At 35.0% G+C, this 19,591-nt stretch overlaps 1 protein-coding gene across 8 annotated transcripts in view; it reads left to right on the top strand.

The window, feature by feature from the left end:
- Positions 1–18,609, top strand: part of ATP2B2 (ATPase plasma membrane Ca2+ transporting 2) — a 276,349-nt gene extending 257,740 nt beyond the window's left edge. For 3 of the 8 annotated variants that reach the window (XM_067303867.1, XM_067303865.1, XM_067303866.1), the window contains exons 22-23: positions 4,662–4,748; positions 15,235–18,609. In XM_067303867.1, the coding sequence (XP_067159968.1) occupies positions 4,662–4,748; positions 15,235–15,546 (399 nt within the window). In that variant the 3' untranslated portion in view covers positions 15,547–18,609. Of the gene's footprint in view, positions 1–25; positions 627–4,661; positions 4,834–10,800; positions 10,857–15,234 lie in introns of those variants that run through there. The other 5 variants (XM_067303868.1, XM_013945288.2, XM_067303870.1 and 2 more) reach the window with 4 other exon arrangements.
- The last annotated feature ends 982 nt before the right edge of the window (positions 18,610–19,591 follow it).

The following is a 19,591-nucleotide window of genomic DNA, read 5'->3' as shown; positions in this document are numbered from 1 at the left end:
TTTCCCCTTCGTTTTGTTTATTCAGTGACCTTGATTTTTACATCCATTTCACATCTGTGGAATGATAACGGAAAAAGATTCAACAGATTCATAAAGAGTTCAAAATGCAATTACAAGATGTCCACTGGAGAGTGATGAACCTATATGCAGGTCAAATTAGATCCATTCTTGGATGGACTTGAGTCGAGTGCATTTTGATGCGCTATGTGTTGTGGCCCATCCAAATGAATTCATACACTTGTACTACATTTCTCAGGAAGCCATCTAAAGAAGAGTTGATGGAAGAAGATGAGGATGTCTGTAGCATCCTTGGGGAGCTGGAGGATTTGCAAGAATCCTCTGATGTCTAATGCACTTCTGGAGATGCAGAAGAAGAAGGTAGAGCATCCCCTCACTTTATATATGTAAGAGGATGACAGTAAGATTAGGAATAAACTATAGACTCTCTGACGACTAGATTGATCATTCAAGTCTGGACAAGACCAGTTTCCACCACCATACACTTATGCTGTATTTTAGATAATACATATATTTTTTATTTTCTATTTGATCATTACTGGACAGATAGCCACAGCACCCAACAAAAGCCTTCACCCCTAAGAAGGCTCTAAAGAATCTACAGTAGTTTTTTTCAGGTAACTGACAGATGTCACTTGTATCACTCCAATAAAAAATCATCCAAACTGACAGAAACTTTGCAGTATATTTCTTTCTGCAGTATATTTCTTTGCAAATATTTCTTTCTCTCTTGTTCATTCTCTCTCAAAACAGAGCATTCACACTTGGTGCCAGGGAAAGGATTTCCACCATTGCTTCTTCATACTGAAATCTTAGAGATACCTCTATTTCATGCTGTACTTGCATGAATTTACTTTACAAGAAAGGTGCATGAAAAATTCATATAACTAAGTCAAGGAGATGGGCTATGTAATTCTGATTTACTTTCTTTTTTTTTTGTCTGCTTATGTTCATTTAGCTATTTTGTTGTCTTATAAATATACTTCATGCCGTTTCTGAATGGATGCGGTTTCCTTACTGGATACCTCTCAGAAGACTAGTAGCATGTGAGATTTCACAAATGTCTCATCTTAGCTCTATTTTATGATATTTGTATCATAAAATAGAAAGGTGGTCTCAAATTCCATAGAAGCCAGGACCTTTTCACCTCTGCTGTTTTTCGGCATTGTTTTCCAAGTGTCTGTTGCAATTCTCATGAATCCTTAATTCTTAAGGAAAGAAAGAGTTGAGATTGGACTGATCATGCCATCTTGGCAGACCTAATAGTCTTTGAAAAGTTAATCCAGTTCACCTTCAGACAAACTGCATTACCTGAGTAACAACAGAAAATCATTATGTCCCTTTACATGTATAAGGAAAACTTTCTGTAGTTACCTCACTTTTGAGTATGGAAAAACATGAAGATTGTGAAGTGCAAAGGTTTGAAAACTTCTCAAACTATATGTCAGGCTTTCAGAACACAGGGCCTGATTCTTCCCTCTACCTCAAAGTTTGCTCTATCTGCTTAAGGGGAAAAAAAGCTACCTAAAAACTACCTTAAAATTAGAAGTGTTTTGAGGATAAAAGCAAAAGCTGTGAAATGCATGGCTGCCATATTAATTGCTACCGAAAAGTCTTTGTGTATTTTAAAGTTTCAAAATTTTAAATTTCTAGAAACTGCTACTGAAAAAAGCAGATTTTCCTTTAGATATTCAAATATAAGTAGAGATGCTGTACTGCATTTTCTTTCTTTTCCGTTCTGCATTATAAATTATCTCCTTGAACCAAGGCAAACCTCACAGCAATGAAAGTCACTCTTAGCAAGTGATTTTGAAACTAGAAAAAAAGGGAGCACCTCCTTTTATGGCATTCCATATAGTATTTCATTGAAGTGGCCCAGCGTAAGTAGAATGGAAACTATTCTATTTCATGTGAAATAAAGTAAAGCAAATTATTATTCAGTGACAGAACCATGCCAAACCATTCTTGTTCTACAGAAAAAAAAAAAAATGCAGGTTAGCTGAATGATACCTGGGACCTTTTAACATGAATGGCAACTTAAATGCTCACTGAAAATCTGTTCCTTGTTAAGCAAAAGAAGAAAAGTTTTGATGTTCTGCCAGGGCTATTTTGCAGGGATAAGATCAGTTTTTTAAACTGCTAATCACTAATATTTTTATTAACTGTGCATATCTAAAAATCTTCTACAGTATAGAAAATAGTATAAAAATGCAGAAAGATGAATGAAAAATTCCAACCATACAAATAAATTATAAATATAGAACATCATTTTTTCTCTAATCAAACTAAACTTTCTCTTTTTTAGCAAATTGAATTGTTCTAACAAAATGTATTGTTTAGTAATTATGAAAGTATCTTAATTTAAAATGCATTATTTATTTATTTATTTGGAGCTGCTCTCTCTTCTTTATTGTATTCTGGTTTTGGAAGATAAATTGCTGGACAAAATTCTTCTCTTCTTCATGTTTCTTGACTTCAGGCTGAACACAACCATGCATGTTCAGCCTTTTAGATTCTGAAGAGCTGTTCATCCTCACCCTATAGATTCTGTCAGTGAAGATCTGTAGTTACTTTCCTCAGGAGAAAGAGTAAATTACACAACTCTAATTCCTGTTCTCTGGAGATATTATTAAATACAGATCTTCCTCTATCTTTCCCCTATTACTTATATTAGGGTTTTTCCTTTTAGTTTATTAGAAGGGCATTTTGTACATCTAAAAATATCCTTTGGCTTAGGATTTATCAGCTGTGTCTTCCACAGTGATATGCACTTTATGCTCTCAGTAAGTCTTTAAAATCTTGTTTTGAATGTTCTCTTTTGAAGAGTGCTCTATCACCTGTGTCAGATCATGAAAACCCAGGATCTGTATTTAATTCTACTTTTGTACAGTGAATATTTCAGGTGAGTATTTAACACGACTTCATATGTAACCAGCAGTTTGAGCCATATATTCTTTTCTAGATGCCAGTGTACACCTTAGCTAATGATGCACTTGTACTGCTATTCCACATGCTGAGTCACCCAGTATTGTATTTTTTAACTGTGATATTGGAGATGTAATCCAAAATAAGTCTCCTGCAGAAAACACTGAGAGCAAAGCTGCAAAATGTTGTAATGACTGCTTAATACTGCACATCTATTAGTGTGCCCATTTATTTTCATTTAATACACATTGTATCCACGATTCATACTGGAAAACAATGGGTCAGTGAACAAATCAGCTGTTCCATATTTGTACAGTAAAATTTCAGTGCATAGTGTGATAATTTTACACCTTTAATCCCTTTTACAGCTCTCTTTGATAGGACTAAAATAAAAACATGCAGGAAAATAAACAATGATTTCTAAAGACTAAGATAATGGAAGGGGATGAGTCTATTTTATTAAAGGTGAAGCCATATGAATTCATTTATTCCTAAGAAAACATTAGTTTTCTTCACAAGGTAGAAAATGTTAGCTAGTTATTATAATGCTTTCAACTTGGAAAATTTAGGAGCGCTTGCACCAAGGTTTGTGCTATTTTGCCGAAGACACCACTTCACCTTCTCCCAACCACTTTACAGGCAATCTCTCTTCAGAAACCTGGGTTGCAAGAATACAAATATGGGAGCAGTGGGCTTCAAATAATGGTTGGGTGTAATCTTCTAATGGATGCTGCTACTGCTTTGTCATGTTGTTGTTGTTTTTATGTAACCAAGAGGACATTTTTGGGGTGCAGGGATTTACAGTTTATATTCATTCTTTGCTATCATCTACTGCCGTTCGCTGGCTTTACCTTTTATACTTACAGCCTGAATATTTTGGGTTAAACTGATGGCAAAGGTGGTCTTGAAATACTCAGCTCTTTCTTTAGCTCCTATTCTGAGGTCATGATTAAAGTACTCATGAAGGTATTCAAAACAGATATATCAAACAGCAGATAAAATATGCATAGAAAAATAACAAGTAGAAAATGGTAATGTGATTTACTGCAATATTCAAATGAGGTCATCATTTTCTGTGTAATTTTTAAGTGTTGTGTATAAAGATTAAAATGTTAATCTTTTCTAATCTGTAGTTATAAAAGACAAGTATTCATTATCACTATGTTTAATTTATGTGAACTTTCATTATAGAAAAAGTCAGATAAAGTATTGGAGCACTTTCTATTTTATCAGGCTACTACACTGATAACCCTGCTTTTTGTAAACAAAAAAAGGGAATCTTATTTTGAATATTCTAAAGGTGTTTTTTTTTTTTTTAATTCCAGTTAAGTAACTGAATTTTCCTCCCTCTAGAAGAACACCTAGAGAGCAATAGCAAAGTAATTCTATTCTCAGTAGGAAAAAAATGGAGATTAGCTATGTCAAGTATTCCAGTTTTATTTATTTTATTGCTATAACAATAAAAAGGGTTAAATTTTAAAGATTTTATTTTAAAATCTATACTTGTTTAAACTGATGCAGCTCCACTGCCTCCCATGGAGCTGTTTCATTTGGACCATTTCATATCTAAGACATTAAAAGGATCACTTAAAGTATTTCTTTCAATTGAAGTAAAACTGTATGCACGGTTGATTTATTGTTTTTCATTATTATTCCTGTCAGTTGTGCAACTGTATCCATACTTTAAGCAACTTGTCTCATTCTTTCCTCCATTACAGATCGAAGTAGTCAATACTTTCAAGAGTGGCACTTCCTTTCAGGGGGCTCTAAGGAGACAGTCCTCCGTCACAAGCCAGACCCAGGATGTAACCAATATTTCTAGCCCTAGTCACGTATCGTTATCCAATGCTCTTTCCTCTCCTACCAGCACATCTGCTGCTGCGGCTGGGCGTGAGTGTGTATTCTTAATGCATCAGATCTACAGAGATGCCAACTTATGTAGCAGTCATTTGAGACTGAGCTACTTTGCCCTTTTCCATTTTGTCCTGTTATGTTTCTTAACTGACACATACCCAGACACAGCTAACAATTGTATTACTTTGTGTACAGTAGATACTCTCCAATATTCATTGCAAGTGCTGTTAACTTACTATTAGGGCAGGACTTTCTAGTCATTTTTTTTCAGTGTATGAAGATTCTGATTTTATTTGAGGTTTCTGTGTCATGTTTTCCTAATCTCATTAGATATATTTTCTATTACTTATAAAATATGTACTTTAAATAATCCTACCAAAATATTTATTAAGCAAAATACAGCTTATCAGATAAAAGAACATTCCATCTGGAATCCTGTATACAATATAGGTCACTCATGTTCAAGAAAGATATATTCAAAGTGGCACAGGTACAGAGAAGACTCCCTAGGAATGAATAAGGAAATAGAGGATCTAACTTACGATGCAAGGCTAAAGAATTAAGGTTTACATGAATGATGAAAGCATAGAACTGTTATCTCTGAATTCAGTGGGAGGTAAGCATTAAGGAAGGAGGGAGCTAGGCAAGTTAAAGGACAGTGTTGACACAACAGAATAAATATGGCAACAAATAAATTTATCTTAGCAAAAAGTAGCAGGTTTCTAAACATAAATCCTGAAACAACTTTCTTCTAGATGCAAGTGAAGCATCTAGTGAAGAGTTACTAAAGCAAAAGAAAAAATTATAAAAGGACTAATAAGAAGGAGCTTCTTCACTAACGGTAAAATGGATTCAGTAGCCCAGGAAGATTCTTCCAGATCTAACTTTATGTTTCTATTTGTATTTTTTTGGGACTATAAATATAACCATTTTGTTTTACAGTGTTGTCAGCATTAAAAAAACAGTTAAATTTATGGAACTCACTTTACAAGTTTGTTACTTTACAAAATAATGCAATACATTCTTCATTCAATGTTTAGTGAAAAGTTGGGCCAAACATTCAACAAGTCAGGTTCTGGCAGACAAGAGAGAGAAATAAAATTTTAGAGCTCCTAAAAAAAAGGAAGGCTTCCCATTCCATTTGTGTGTAATCACTTCCAGTATTTCAATGTCAAGCATAAGAAATTTTAGAAATCTGTTATTAGCTTTAAAAGTCAAAGTAGCAACTTTACTTTTTCTCAGAACCCGAAGTACCATTAAGGTTGCAACTTAAGCAGGTGCTGTCTGGAGAAAATATGCATCTTTTTCTCTTTTTTCTTGGTGGAAATTCGGCCCGCTTTTACTCAAAAACTGTCAGCCATTTCAGTGCAGCAGCATAAGAAGCAAAGAGCTAGAGCTGAGGGCCCCTCCTGTGCCGCAGGCACTGTAACCTGCTTCTGATTACTCAGAGCCCCAGTCCCCTCATTTCCGTGTTGAGCACAACACAACCTGCACACAAACCAAGCCTTTGAGCCAGTGAACAGTTTCCCATAATAATGCTTCTGTGTTCCCTAAGAAAACAGAGGAGCAACTCATTCTGCTGTGGGCTTAAAATGTTTCAACAGTGTTTATTTTTAAAATTGGCACTTAAAGGTAATTATTCATCTTGTTTTCACCAGAAAATTAGCTCCTGTTTGAGATCTCTTCCAGAACCTGAAAAAAATTTTCCTAATTCAAATTTCATAAAAATAGGGTATGTTTTTGTGAACTGGCATTTTCTGTGAAAATTTCAGTTGCAAGATTCACACCTAGTTCTACTTTCAGCTCCTTGCTTAAAATGTATGTAGTGGGACAGAACTGATTTCTTGCCTTTTAACTGCTCAGAGTGAATTAACCCCCAAATCATTACTTTCCTCCTTTGGGGACAAGGGGCAATAACAGGGATAACTGTACCTCAGATTTTGAAGCCATTACTTTCCCTGTCTTCAGGAATCTTAAAAAGTACTGCATATGCAGATATATTATGGGGAGTTTCAAGGGAAAACCACAGATATGGTTGCCTTAAAGGGTACTGCAAAGACAGAAGGGCAGAGTACTTGAGAGAGCCCAATACACGATATTGTGAAGAGGATTCATTTTCAGAGGCATGAAAATGCACATTCCAGCAGTCAGGATACTTCCAGTGCCATTTTGGGGGCCCAAACTGGGTAATGATAGGCTGTGTCAACAAGAGCGTACAGGTTTAAGTTCATAGAGCACTTGTGCAGTGCTTTGCTAGTTGCTTAGCTTTTTAAAATGTAGTTTATTGTGACATCTCGCCAACCTCTGACAAGGGAAACAAATATAACAAAAACAACTGGCTTGTCCAAAACTATACACCACCTTGGAGGGAAGAAGTTGTGTTTTCAGTCCCTACTGGGCTATCTAAATCTGACAGGCTTGGAAGTCTTAATTTGAGTTTCAGGATTTTTTATTTATAAAGGTGATTTGTATATTATTTCACTGAAAATTAAGTAGGCTACTTTGGGTTGTTGTTCTTTACCAACTTCTGTGGATTGACAGTAACATTTTGAAATAAAAAATATACTTTTTGCTATTATTTTGGGGAAAGATTAATCCAATGTTTGATTCATCAAGACATGAAAACATTCTTCCAATTTATAGATTTATTAATAGTTAAACAGAAGGGTAGCATATGCTTAAAAATAAACCTGAATGTCAAATACTGCCGCATCTATAGTATTTTGTGAAATGGATTAGCAAGTCTTTACCTGAAATTTTCAACCATTCATAGATATGTGCACATTCAAATCTTTCAAATGGTTGCAAAATACCTTAAAAGCAATTTACACAAAGAAATACTTATTAGAGTACTACAGTTTCCCCAGTTATGCTGCTACTGATTAGCTGTTATAGTGTGTTAGCCAATAACAAATTACGCATTTCAGGATGTCAGCATTAATGGATAACAATAAAGTTCATATTATGAGTCTCTTATCTCTCTTGAAAAACCTTGCAGCTTTAAAAAAATCATAATATAGTTTTCTGCAAATGGAAAACAAAAAAACACAATATAGAAAAGTTATTTACATGCAAATTAAATATGCACATATAAAACTACTGGAAATGAAAACATGGTAAAAGTAAAGCTCTATATGCAATATAGTCTTGACCATGTTTTCAGGTTTTGTTATATTGTATGCATGTACATACACACACATATACACACATAATTTCTTATCACTGGAAACCTGTTACGCTACAGGGTTAAAAGTGGTTTTAGATATCAGGCTCTCCCTGAGATCCTTACCAGTTTTTGTGGATTTAAAATAACATTTTGAAATTTAAGAATATCTATTTTATATGTATTTCTTTCTATATTGGGAAAACAAAATCGGCTCCAGTGGGGCAACAGAGCATCTTTTTTTTCCTTTAAAGCTCAGAGTTAATAAAACAGAAGGCTAGATTGTGCTTAAAATTAAGTCCATGTTTAAGCCTTTGCTAGATCATGGATTAATTAAGTAGATGATGAATAAGTAGATCTAACTGTACACAAAGTAAACAAGTTATTCTTTATCCTAATCTATTTATTATCCAGTTCTCAAATGTTGCTTATATTATCAGTAGGTAAGCCTTCTGAGAGAATAGTTTCAAATTTTCCTAGCAAGATGCATATTTAATATTCCTTTGTACCTGCTGTTCCTCTTTCCCTTCATTCTCATAATTAATACCATTCCTAAATGGAGGCATGTGGAAACTGCAAGTCTCTTGACAAAAAAAGCCTGTTCTTCTTGTAATTTAAAAATATTCCAAAGTGTAGGAAACATTGCAAACTCCCACCCCCGCCTCCCATGAAAGACAGCCTCCCAAATCTGCGATCTGCAGTAGTTTCTGTATTGGCAAGTTGCTTTTTCTTTATTCTATTGCGGTCCGTCATTTTTGTCTGAGATTTTTGGAGGTGAATATTTCACTGAATCAGTTACAATTTTTATTATATAAATCTAGCAGCAGTGGCCCCAAGCAAGCCACTGTAAAGATGATACAGAAAAGACAGGCAATGACAAGTCTAAACTTTCTAGCAGACAATTAAAATCTTAACAAATGATCACAAAATATTCAGTGTTTTTCCATCATACAGCTCTCTGAAGTATTCTTTATTGCGTTCAAGCAAAAGGACACAGCATCTTAAGTCATCTCTTAAGGCTGTATTTTGGTCAAGTTTCACTTTTGGGGGGAAGGATGCTAAGGTCCAAAGTGGGACTAATTCTCATATGAAAACAGCTTTTTTCCTTCTCCCTTTAATTAAAAAATAGCTGAAACTGGTCACACCTGTGAAGGAACTACCCTTCACAGGTAAAGCCTCACCTATGCAACACTCACCTCAGAGTGGCACAGCGGCATGAGCACCTGCAAATTATGTCAGAAACTGTAACGCAAGACATTCAGCAAGCTTAATTCTAGTGAATACTAGAGTAGATTTATTTTCTAATAAATAATTTTAAAGTGTTCAGCTTAACTAATTGTGATCTATTCTACATTACAATCAGGCTTTTATATCAAGAAAAATTATTTACTATTTAGAAGCTTTTGGTTTTGTAGATTCCTTACATATTTATTTTTCTATAAATATAATCACCGTTCAGCTGGACAGCCTTTACAATTAAAACATAAGATAAAATCTTAAGTTTGGATCAAATTTTCTGTGTTCACACTCATGAAGAAAAATGGGAACAAGCTTCTTAAAAAGCCCCAAACTGTATTCTAATTCAATAAATGCTAAGGCAAAGATTACTGTCCAATATTGACCTGCATTCAGATCGTGGGCCAAGTCAAATGGGAATACCAGCCTTATAGAAATTGTCAATTGTTTTCTATAACAATGTGGTTTAACTGTCACCTGAGGAAACCGAACAAGCAGAATTTGACTTTAAATGAAATCCACATCTAAAAGTGTGTTTATAAATGTTGCCTCATTTGGGAACATCTTTAAACTGTTAGCTGGCATCTGAACAGAGATATCATACTAAAGCTTAGAGGTTCCCACAGATTATTACAAAGATTTCAGAATCATACTGGGATATGTAAGATCAAAAACAAATTCTGTACATCTTCCCTTACAGAAGCTAACTAGGTTTAAAGTTTAAATACAAAACCAAATCCTCAACTGGAGATGCAGCATGGCAATAAGATTTTGACTCTTAACATAGAAATAATTTCTTTAGAAGGGTTATATAATAAAATATCTGGGCTTTGTCAAATCTGATAGAAAAATGCCAGGCTCCATAATTTTGTAACAACCCTAAAATCAGTTAAAGAAGAGATGCTATGGAGACTACATGTTCTGCATACAGTTCTGATCTCATGCTCTAAAATTCAGTGGAGTAATAACCATGTGAAACTTCCATGAAATCAGAATCAGGCCTGAGGATTTTGCAATATATGTAGCTATTCTATTCTCCCCTTGCTACATGTAGTTTGAATTTCAGCATCCCCTACTGGATTTATTGTATTTTTATGTAGAAAGAGAGTAGCACAGATAATGTTATGTATCTGGTTCAGTCAGCAGAAACCTAGAAAATATTATTTGTGTAAAGTTTACAGTTTTTTATTTTATCTTTGAATTTGCTCAACTACTACCTCATACAATCCGGAACATATTAGTCACAGCATTTACAGGTGACTCCAACACATAAAATATCTCCTCCTGTGGATGCCTGATCTGATATTACTCACCTAAAACTGTAAGGATTCAAAAATAAACTGTAACAAGTATACTGAAGATATGCCTTCTATTTAAATCTTTATATATACTTTAGTACTTGACCAAACTCTCTTACATTTGCATAGATAGTCTTGATATAGAATAGTATCAGATACACTAAAAGTTGGCATCTCTTTGCAAAATTGACCTCTTGTTTACAATTTTATACTAATCACCTTACTGATCTTTCAGTATTGAATTTATTTGCTTTTGCAGTGCCCTACTCTCTACTGTCTGAATATTAAATGTGTTTGTTTTCCCAGAGGGCTAGAGAACATTGGACAAAAGGGTTCAGCAGGAGAGAGTGAAATAAAAAGAGGTTGTGAGTCTTTAACCTTGAGCCTGAAATGAATGTGAACCAAACTCAAGATACTTGGCTTAAAAGAAGCCAGGTAAACATTCGAGTATAAGCCCACACACTACCAACCATAATACTGCTGTTGATCCTGAACAAGCCTTGTGTATTTTGCCTAGACTGTTGTATTTAGGGGTGAGATTCTGAACTTCATCTTTTTCTTCTGATGGGGAAAAATTTATAATATCTAAAATTCTATTTCTTTTATTTTTGTTGCCTGATGCAGTATAATAAATCTAACTTTCAAGGTGGGATGAAACTGAAGAGTTTTTTCTATTACAGCTACAGAGAAGAAAGAAGTGGAAACTTATAGCCATGTCAAAAATGTCCTGAAGTGTTGTCCCCACAGTCTTTTGTTTAAAAGCAGTTCATTTTTTCTGTTGTCTCCATTACTGTGAGAAAAGGGAACTGTATCACACTGTTTGTCTTCCCTTGGCATTGTCAGTATCATAAGGAATCTCATTACATGAACTCCACATATTTCCTAATAAACCAACACTTACTAGGTTCTATCCATCATGGGTATGTCCCTGCTTTACATGCTGTACAGCTCTAACAACATTATATGAAGTTCAATAGCCTCATTTTATCTTCAGAAAGTAATCACACCAAATGGGCTTTGTTTCAGCAGAGCCCCTAAACATTTTTACACCACATGTTACTTCAAATAATCGTTAAGTTTAAGGATGTATTAAAAGAATCTGTTGCTGTTGGGCCATGTTACTAAATAATTTATTTTCAGTTCTTAGTTAGAGTAGTGTTATTTTATATAAAAATGCCACCTTTGCAATTGGTGGACCTTCTACATTTGTTTCCACAAACATAATGAAAGAAACAAGTTTTTTTTCCTGTAAGCAATAGATTGGCGGACAGACTATTCCCAAGATTTTGAATTACATTGTAATGCAGAAATTCTGTCACTGAATGAGGCAAAACACTAAAAAATAAACGTCTCCTTTCAAGATGCCAAGCTAAATCTGCAGAATTTACAGTAGGGGAGGGAGTTTCTATTTTAAGGGAAAAGTTAATGGAAAACAAATACACAACCCTGAAATTGTAGAGAGATTTTTAGAAAGAAGGTAGTTTTCTACAGCTCCTTAGTAAAGATCATTTATTAGAAAGTTAACTATATTTATGTGTTCTCAGCTTTAGGGACTTGCCCAAATTTGGCCCTTATATCACCATATAGCATTCAGAAGATGAACTACTAGTGATATCAGCATATCTAGCTAGTTTTAAGCTAATATTTCTAGAAAAAATCACACAGAAGGCACAATATGAAGAGCAAGTAGAAATTACACCAGTAGTATCTAAAGTTTCATGCAAGACTCAAACAGTCCATGCCAAAACTTTGCTTAAGATCTTCACACAAAGTGATACAACTGCTGGCTGATTGTGGGTTCTGCAATGATACCTTCAGCCTGCTGTGTAAACACATCTAGTCCATGCAAAAGATGCTAGTGTAGCGTTTTCTTCCAGTAGGTCATTAGTTCAAGCAGTAACAGTGGAGAGCACTGGATTCAGGTCATGGTAAGCAGGTTTTCAGAACTGGTTTTCAAATACTAACCTAAGGCTACAGTTTTCCCTAAGCTGTGTAGGAAAAGAGTGCTGTAGACTGACTAAAAGCTTGGTATTAAATGCATATTAGACCCTAAATCCTGGTATTAAATGCATTTTGGATACATAGTCTTTAGGACATTTAAAATCTGTGTTTATCCTATTGTATCCTTTTCTGAGTCTACTTCTGCAATCTAGTATAAGCAGAATTCCCAGTGACTTCAGTGGTAGTTTTCCCTACTATGGAACTTGGTTGCTCCTTTGCTAACCTGTAGAGGCTTAAATACAGGTTTGTGTGACCTCCAGAAAAGCTTTACTTTCACTGAAAAACTTTACGAAATCTGTTCAAGAGTAATATGAAATTGCAAGTCTTCTCATTTAAATAAAATTTTAATTTGCATTTATTAAAAAAAATCCAGCTGGCAGACTAGAACCGAAGTCTGTGCAATAAGAGTGGCTGTATTTAAGAGAATGAAAGTGAGTATTTTATTCTAGTAGATAAAATATAGCAAACAACTGCAACTGAATGATAAGATGACTCATTTAAATAGCAGAAAAAATAGGTAGCTTTTTAGAAAATAATACCACCATGTCAGCCTATATTGTAAGCATGTTATAAAAAATGCCCTGATTTAAAATAGGGCAATCTAGTAACACGTTAAAGATTACCTTGAGAAACATTATTTTTTCATTGTTTAGACTATTCAACTTTGCATTTTAAAATACAAAATAGAAGGGCCTACATAATGTTTTAGTATGTCAGCTCTTCTCTTCAAATAGAGCTCAAATCCTATCTTCAGCAATGCAAACGAATCTCTTATCCCAGGCCGTCTGTTCACTGTACAAAACCATCACATACTACAGCACAATTCAAAGAGACTCCGCTCAGATAGAGCCCTGGTTTGTAATTCCAAGTGTTATGTCAAACAGGCGTTTGCTACACTATATGATCATAATGCATAAAATTTACTTTTTCTATCCTCCTGTTGTACCTCTGCCACCCTGCTGAAATCTAGACTCTTCTAGCATCCCAAGACTTGGTCAGGCCATTTGTTACCACTCTGTTCCTAGTATTTCTAAAATAAGCAGTCACATGAATCTGCTTTTTGTACTGTGCCCTGCTGTTATAAAGTGTAATTACAAAGACAAGGGTGGGTAATTGGACTGATTGAGGCCATTTATTTGAAATTTTACATGACTCTCTTCTGCTACTAGCAGTCTGCTAATTAAAAGAATTAAAGCTTTAAAGATTAGTGGTGTATTGGGCCAAACAGTAACTTGCAGCATATTCACATGTAAAACAATATACATACCTACCACCAAACCATTTAAATGTGTGTGGAAAAGCTTTCACAATGCCTGCTTGCACCTTTTCTGCCTCTGCCTGTGTTTTGGTCTCCCCCCAAGAAATGCTAAAAATTCACTCATAAACTACATGGAAGTAGAAGGACAGAACTCATATTTAGTCATAAAACACCAACAGATCACATTTTTGCCATTCTCTTTTTTCCTCTCTGCCCCCCATCCAATCCGCACCTCTGCCCCCCAAGAAAGTTACGGTTTTCTCACTAGTAACAGGTAGCACAATCCTGCACTTCTTCTCAGAGCGAACAGGCCTCTGGGAGGCAGGTAGCATCCCCCCTTCGCCCAGCCGCAGAGCACTAATTGTCCCCACTCTGCAAAGCCCCTCGAGCCACTCCTCACTTCCTGCTGTGAAAGCAACTTGGCACTGTCACTGACAGTCCAATGGGCTGCGCCTTGTAGTTGATTTTCACCTCTGTTCTTATTGTCAGGTAGTTAAAGACATCAGATTTATCCTGGCATAAGTTAGCTGACCTAAGACTGCATATATGGCATAAATTGTGTCGCTTTCAGGCTTTAATCTTACAAACAGTATTACAACTGAGACACAGAAAATGAAAGAACTTGCTGTTTAACAATGTAATTCAATTCAACCGCAAAATCAATACGTTATTTTATTACATGTTCTATATATATTAAAAAGTTAAATGGCTAGAACAGTGGGTCTATACTCGAGTGTTTACCTCACATATGCATGAAGGAAAACTGAAAGTTGGTTCAACAATACTATGTTCACATTATCCAGGCTTCCAAGTGTAGTTGTTGTGTGCAAGTTATCTCTGTTCATGTGGTAACTGTGACTTTTTTTTTTCCCCCTGTGGTAGCATGATTATGCTTAGTATTTTGTCTGCTTGGCTTTTTGTGCTCCTGGCTGCATTCACTTAGATTTTGCTTTAAAACATTTACATTACTTATAGTTTTTACATTTGGCTCCTGTGTGTCTCTCATATGTACCCATCCAACTTTGTCTGTGTTCTATGCTTTTCCGTTTGTGAAGTGTGATACGTTATGTGTAATGTTTTATTTAACAATACAAAGAGACTTTTTTAATTAAAAAAAAAGCCTTCCTACTTACTCACTGCAAAACTGTCAACATGCATGGTTTACATTTGCATTACAATTAACATGGCTTGTCTTTTACTAGGGATGTACCACACGAGTGGACGTTCGTTTTCTTTAACCAGTACTTCCCATCAGTTCTTTGATGGCTTTAAACTTGGTTTATTTTAACATTGCAGTTGATACAGATATTCAAAATGCACATAACTGAGCCACTCGTTTATGCATATAACATCCAGAGACTATGGACTTCAGCTGCCTGCACTGCCCTAACCATACGCTACATTTTTCACAAAGTATTCTCTAACGCAGTGTTGCCCTTTGGAGGTGCCACCTCTGACATCTCTTTCCTTTCTCCCCCCAGATCCGCGTCGTGAAGGCTTTCCGTAGCTCTCTCTATGAAGGTTTAGAAAAACCAGAATCTAGAACCTCTATTCACAACTTTATGACTCATCCTGAGTTTAGGATAGAAGATTCCCAGCCCCACATCCCACTCATTGATGACACAGACCTAGAAGAAGACCCTGCTCTCAAGAAAAACTCAAGTCCACCATCTTCGCTGAACAAGAACAACAGTGCTATCGACAGTGGAATAAATCTTACAACTGATACAAGTAAATCAGCTACCTCTTCTAGTCCAGGAAGCCCAATACATAGCCTGGAGACATCACTTTAGCTGAAAAGGTCACTGCAAAAAAAAATAAATAAATAAAATTAAAAAAACAGCAACCGAAATATATAAATATATATATTAAAAACATTGCTGGCTGAAAAGCTGTTTGAACTCTTACTCGCTCTGAGACAAGTGAATGAATTGTTGATCACAATGGTTTTGGGGAAAGAATGAATGGCTGATTTACATACCCTCTCTTGTTCCCTTTCAGAAAAACAAAAACAAAAAAAATCCTCCTGCATGAATGTACTGTACACTTCCAGCCCTTCTTTCTCTCTTTTTGTTTCTTTTTGTTTCTTTTTTTTTCCTCCTTAAGCAGGAACTGCAGAGGACTTCTTGCTGAGGCTATTTATCCAATTCACTGGTCTGTGAGTTTTTTGAAATGCTTGTGTGGCATGGACTCAGTTGTATAGATTAATTTAAATAACTTTTTTGAAGTTGCAAAGCTTAACTTGCACAGTAGATTTGCACCAGTTGGACAGAGGAACTTAAACATTTATGAGACTATATATAGAGATATATACATATAAGTATATACATAATTAATTATATATATGTATATATCTATCTATATATATATAGTTATATATATATAAAGTTTCTTTGTTGGCATGTTGCCTTGTTTCTGCTCAAATTGCTCTGACTATTTTAACTTATTTATGTCCTAAAAAAGAATGTAATTTGTTTACAAACCTGTAGATAATATCCTTAACTATTTGTAGGGTTAAGAAAGCACTTCCTGCCGAAGTAGTATAAAAATGGCTCAGCTCAGCTCATCGAAAACGTCTGTAATATCACACCCTGGATATTTTATTACAACCGTGTTCTGATTTCTGCCTGATTTTTTTTTTTTTGTTAAATAATGTAGATACTGCTAGTAAATAACAAAAGAAGCCAAAATATAACACATTGGATGTAGCATTGTGGTCCTATATACAGGGAGGTAAAACAGGCTTCCTTTGTTTCAAATAAAAATCAGAATGATCAGGTTCTCTCTTTTCTTTTTCCTCTAATAAATTGCTTGAACTTGTTTTGGTGCAACATATGATAATGGAGGCTGTTTCATTCTTTAAACATATGGCAATGGCTTCCAAAAAATATTTTTAGAGAGCTATTATATGAAACTGAGTTGAGTTTATAAATAACAGATTAAAAATAAGTTATATTTGGTTGTCTATATGGAGATCAAACTAATGTTAAACTATTGTGATATACTGTGTTAATTCTTTTCAGTTAGTAATTTAGGCATTTATTTCCTTATGACTTAACAAAGTATGGGCTGTTGGCATTTTGGATGAAAATCACTGTAGGTTGTTGCTTTGATTTTTTTTTAAAGAAAAATATCATTTCTGCACTATTTAGGTCTGAATGAAACTTTGTTAATTATATATGGAGATGTGCTTTGTGTGATTTTTTTTTTTTAACCAAGCTTGTCTTCCTGTAGTCACAAAATATACTGTAACACAGTAATACATTGTTTTACCTAATTATTGCGCTTTCTACTAAGAAAGCTATTTTGAAAACCTGCAGTATAGAGGGTGAAAAATATTTTTCAAGATGGTAACAGCCCTGATAACTTAAAATTTATGAGCTTATATAATTGCTATGTCAACCACTTGAATGCTAAGCACTTTGTGGATCACGGATTTTTCATAAATAATTTTTGTATTTAATATAAAGTTTGCTTGGAGACTTTTCAGCATATGATCTTTTCCATAACTGTACAGTGCAAAAGACATTTTAAACTACACAATTGATTATGCCAGATGTGTTGAAAAACACTCTCAAACTAGCTTGATAAATTGATTTGTTAAGGTATTACTGGTTGTGTTAAAGTTGGCTAATAACATGGTGCATCTCTGCAGTCACAAGAACTAATTCAAGCCAGAACTCTCCAAAACAAGATTAGACTCATGGCCAAACTGCAGACTGAACTGACTAAAATGTTTTCAGGGTGCATCAGGACTATTCAGCCAGGTAAAGCTTGAATTGCCAGCTTCCGGACTTTTGTGTAGAAGCTTGAATGTTTTTGGCTCAAACTCATAGTTCACTATCTGATCCACTTTTCACTGAACAACAACAGAACAGGTCTTTGAAGGCTTATACAGCTCTGTTTTCAACAGATAGTGTTACCCATTTCTTAACAGTAAAAAGCTAGCATGAAAACATAATTATTTTAGCTAATTCCTAGCAACAAAGTGATTGAAACTCAGTCAGGATTGTTCCTCGCTTTGTAAATACGGTGATTAAACTTTGTATAACATGTATTGGGTTTCTATGGCCTATTTGGGATATCATATTCAGAAGAAACAAAAGTGTTATCTATTTGCAGGGAAGCCTCTAGCTTTGGACTTGAACATCTACAAAAGCTACCAATACTGGAACAATTTATTTTCAGCATCCTAACACTGAATATTTGGCTTTTTATTTTCAAACACTTCCATGTTTTTTCTTGGTTTCATTTTTTTAACTTTTCCAGTAGGAATACCCCTCCCTAAGGTACCATTTGCAGACTTGAAAACTGTTAAGAAAATGAACACTGCATTCTGTGTATATATAGTAAAACATATATAAACTGAGATGCATAGAACATTTGGGCTTTTGTGAGCAGAGACTGTGCTTTATGTATATGATAAATGATAGAATTTTTTTTTTAAAGCAGAATAGCTAAGACCTTTCAACTACAAGTCGTGCATCACAATTCTTTTCTTTTATTGCTTGACCTCTCTGTGATGGGAACAATGGATCAAAAACCAAAATGATCAGTTTGTTAAAACTCCCTGCAATATATAAATGCTCGCTCTCTACGTACTGTACTTAGCAGCATGAGATTTGTGGACAACAATACAGTGGTACATTGGCAATCCATCCCACTAGGGGTTATTAATATATGTTCATTCATCTGTTTTTATGAATTTTTTTATCTAGACAATAATTGTAAATAAAGAACTTACTCTGTCTGTTCATTTAATACTATGCAAAAGGTTATGCTTTCTATTGTTATTCTTATTCCTACAGTGTGATGCTGGAATGTTTGTGGTTTCAAAAAAAAAAAAAAAGACAAAAGTAAGTAAAATATGTGATGTAAATTATTTTATAGTTTGAAACAAAATGATAAAGTTTTACTCTTGCTGCTTACTGTCTAATAGATCTCTCTTGGCAGGAGCACAAGTGGAAAATTTAAAGAAATAAATTCACAAAGCAGCATGAACAATAATGGTCTGAACGGAACAGCTTTCTTTATTTTCACCTGAAGTCATTAAATCTAGCTCTGGATTCCCACTGGGATACTTAATGTGAAGGTGTATGTAAACTTTCTGGATTGGCAGTAAGAAGCCTGCTTATCAGGCAGTGGTTACACTGACTACTTTAGGCTTTCATTACACACATGATAAGCCAGCCCAGAGTGCTTTCTATTCCTATCTGACTACAAGGCAATGTAATCCTTAGGCAGATAACTTGGTCTATGCTGTGTGGTTGTGCAAGATGGTGAGAATGGCTGGTGTGAAAGCTGCAACGAAGTTGGCTGAAATTAGTGTGTACAGAATGAGCATGACAGGTGAAGCCCCTGTGAGTTTGCATATGAAGCATTGTTTGAATGTTGGTCCTACGATGAGCATGGTTTTCCATCATTTCGGCCCATACAGCTTATCCCTCTTTTGTCAAGGAAAAATGAGGAAATTCACATTCTACTGCTCAAACCCTCAGCCCTGAAATTCCTGCTTTTTCAGCTTGGAGTAATGCAGTTGTACTATAAACTGCAATATGCACTTGATCATGCACTGTTATGGCACTGTCTGCAGCAAGATTTAGAAGTTAGCCAAACAGACATACAGGGTTGAACTTCTCTCTGATATTTTTCTGCATCTTTATCTACTGCGCAAGCTTTACTGTCTTTGCTTGATGTCACATTTGTGATATTTCAGTCTAAAGTTCAAAGGGAACAAAAGTATCTAAGTGCTACTGATGATGCCTTTGGAATTTGTGGTGGAAAACTTTCTTAGCTGTACAAGGTGTGAGGTGAGTAACTGTCATATAATCACATTTT

Source organism: Apteryx mantelli, chromosome 12 (assembly GCF_036417845.1).
Source record: "Apteryx mantelli isolate bAptMan1 chromosome 12, bAptMan1.hap1, whole genome shotgun sequence".
NCBI classification, from domain to species: domain Eukaryota; kingdom Metazoa; phylum Chordata; class Aves; order Apterygiformes; family Apterygidae; genus Apteryx; species Apteryx mantelli.
The sequence above is the reverse complement of the archived record's forward strand: the minus strand, read 5'-3'. Positions and strand labels throughout refer to the sequence as shown.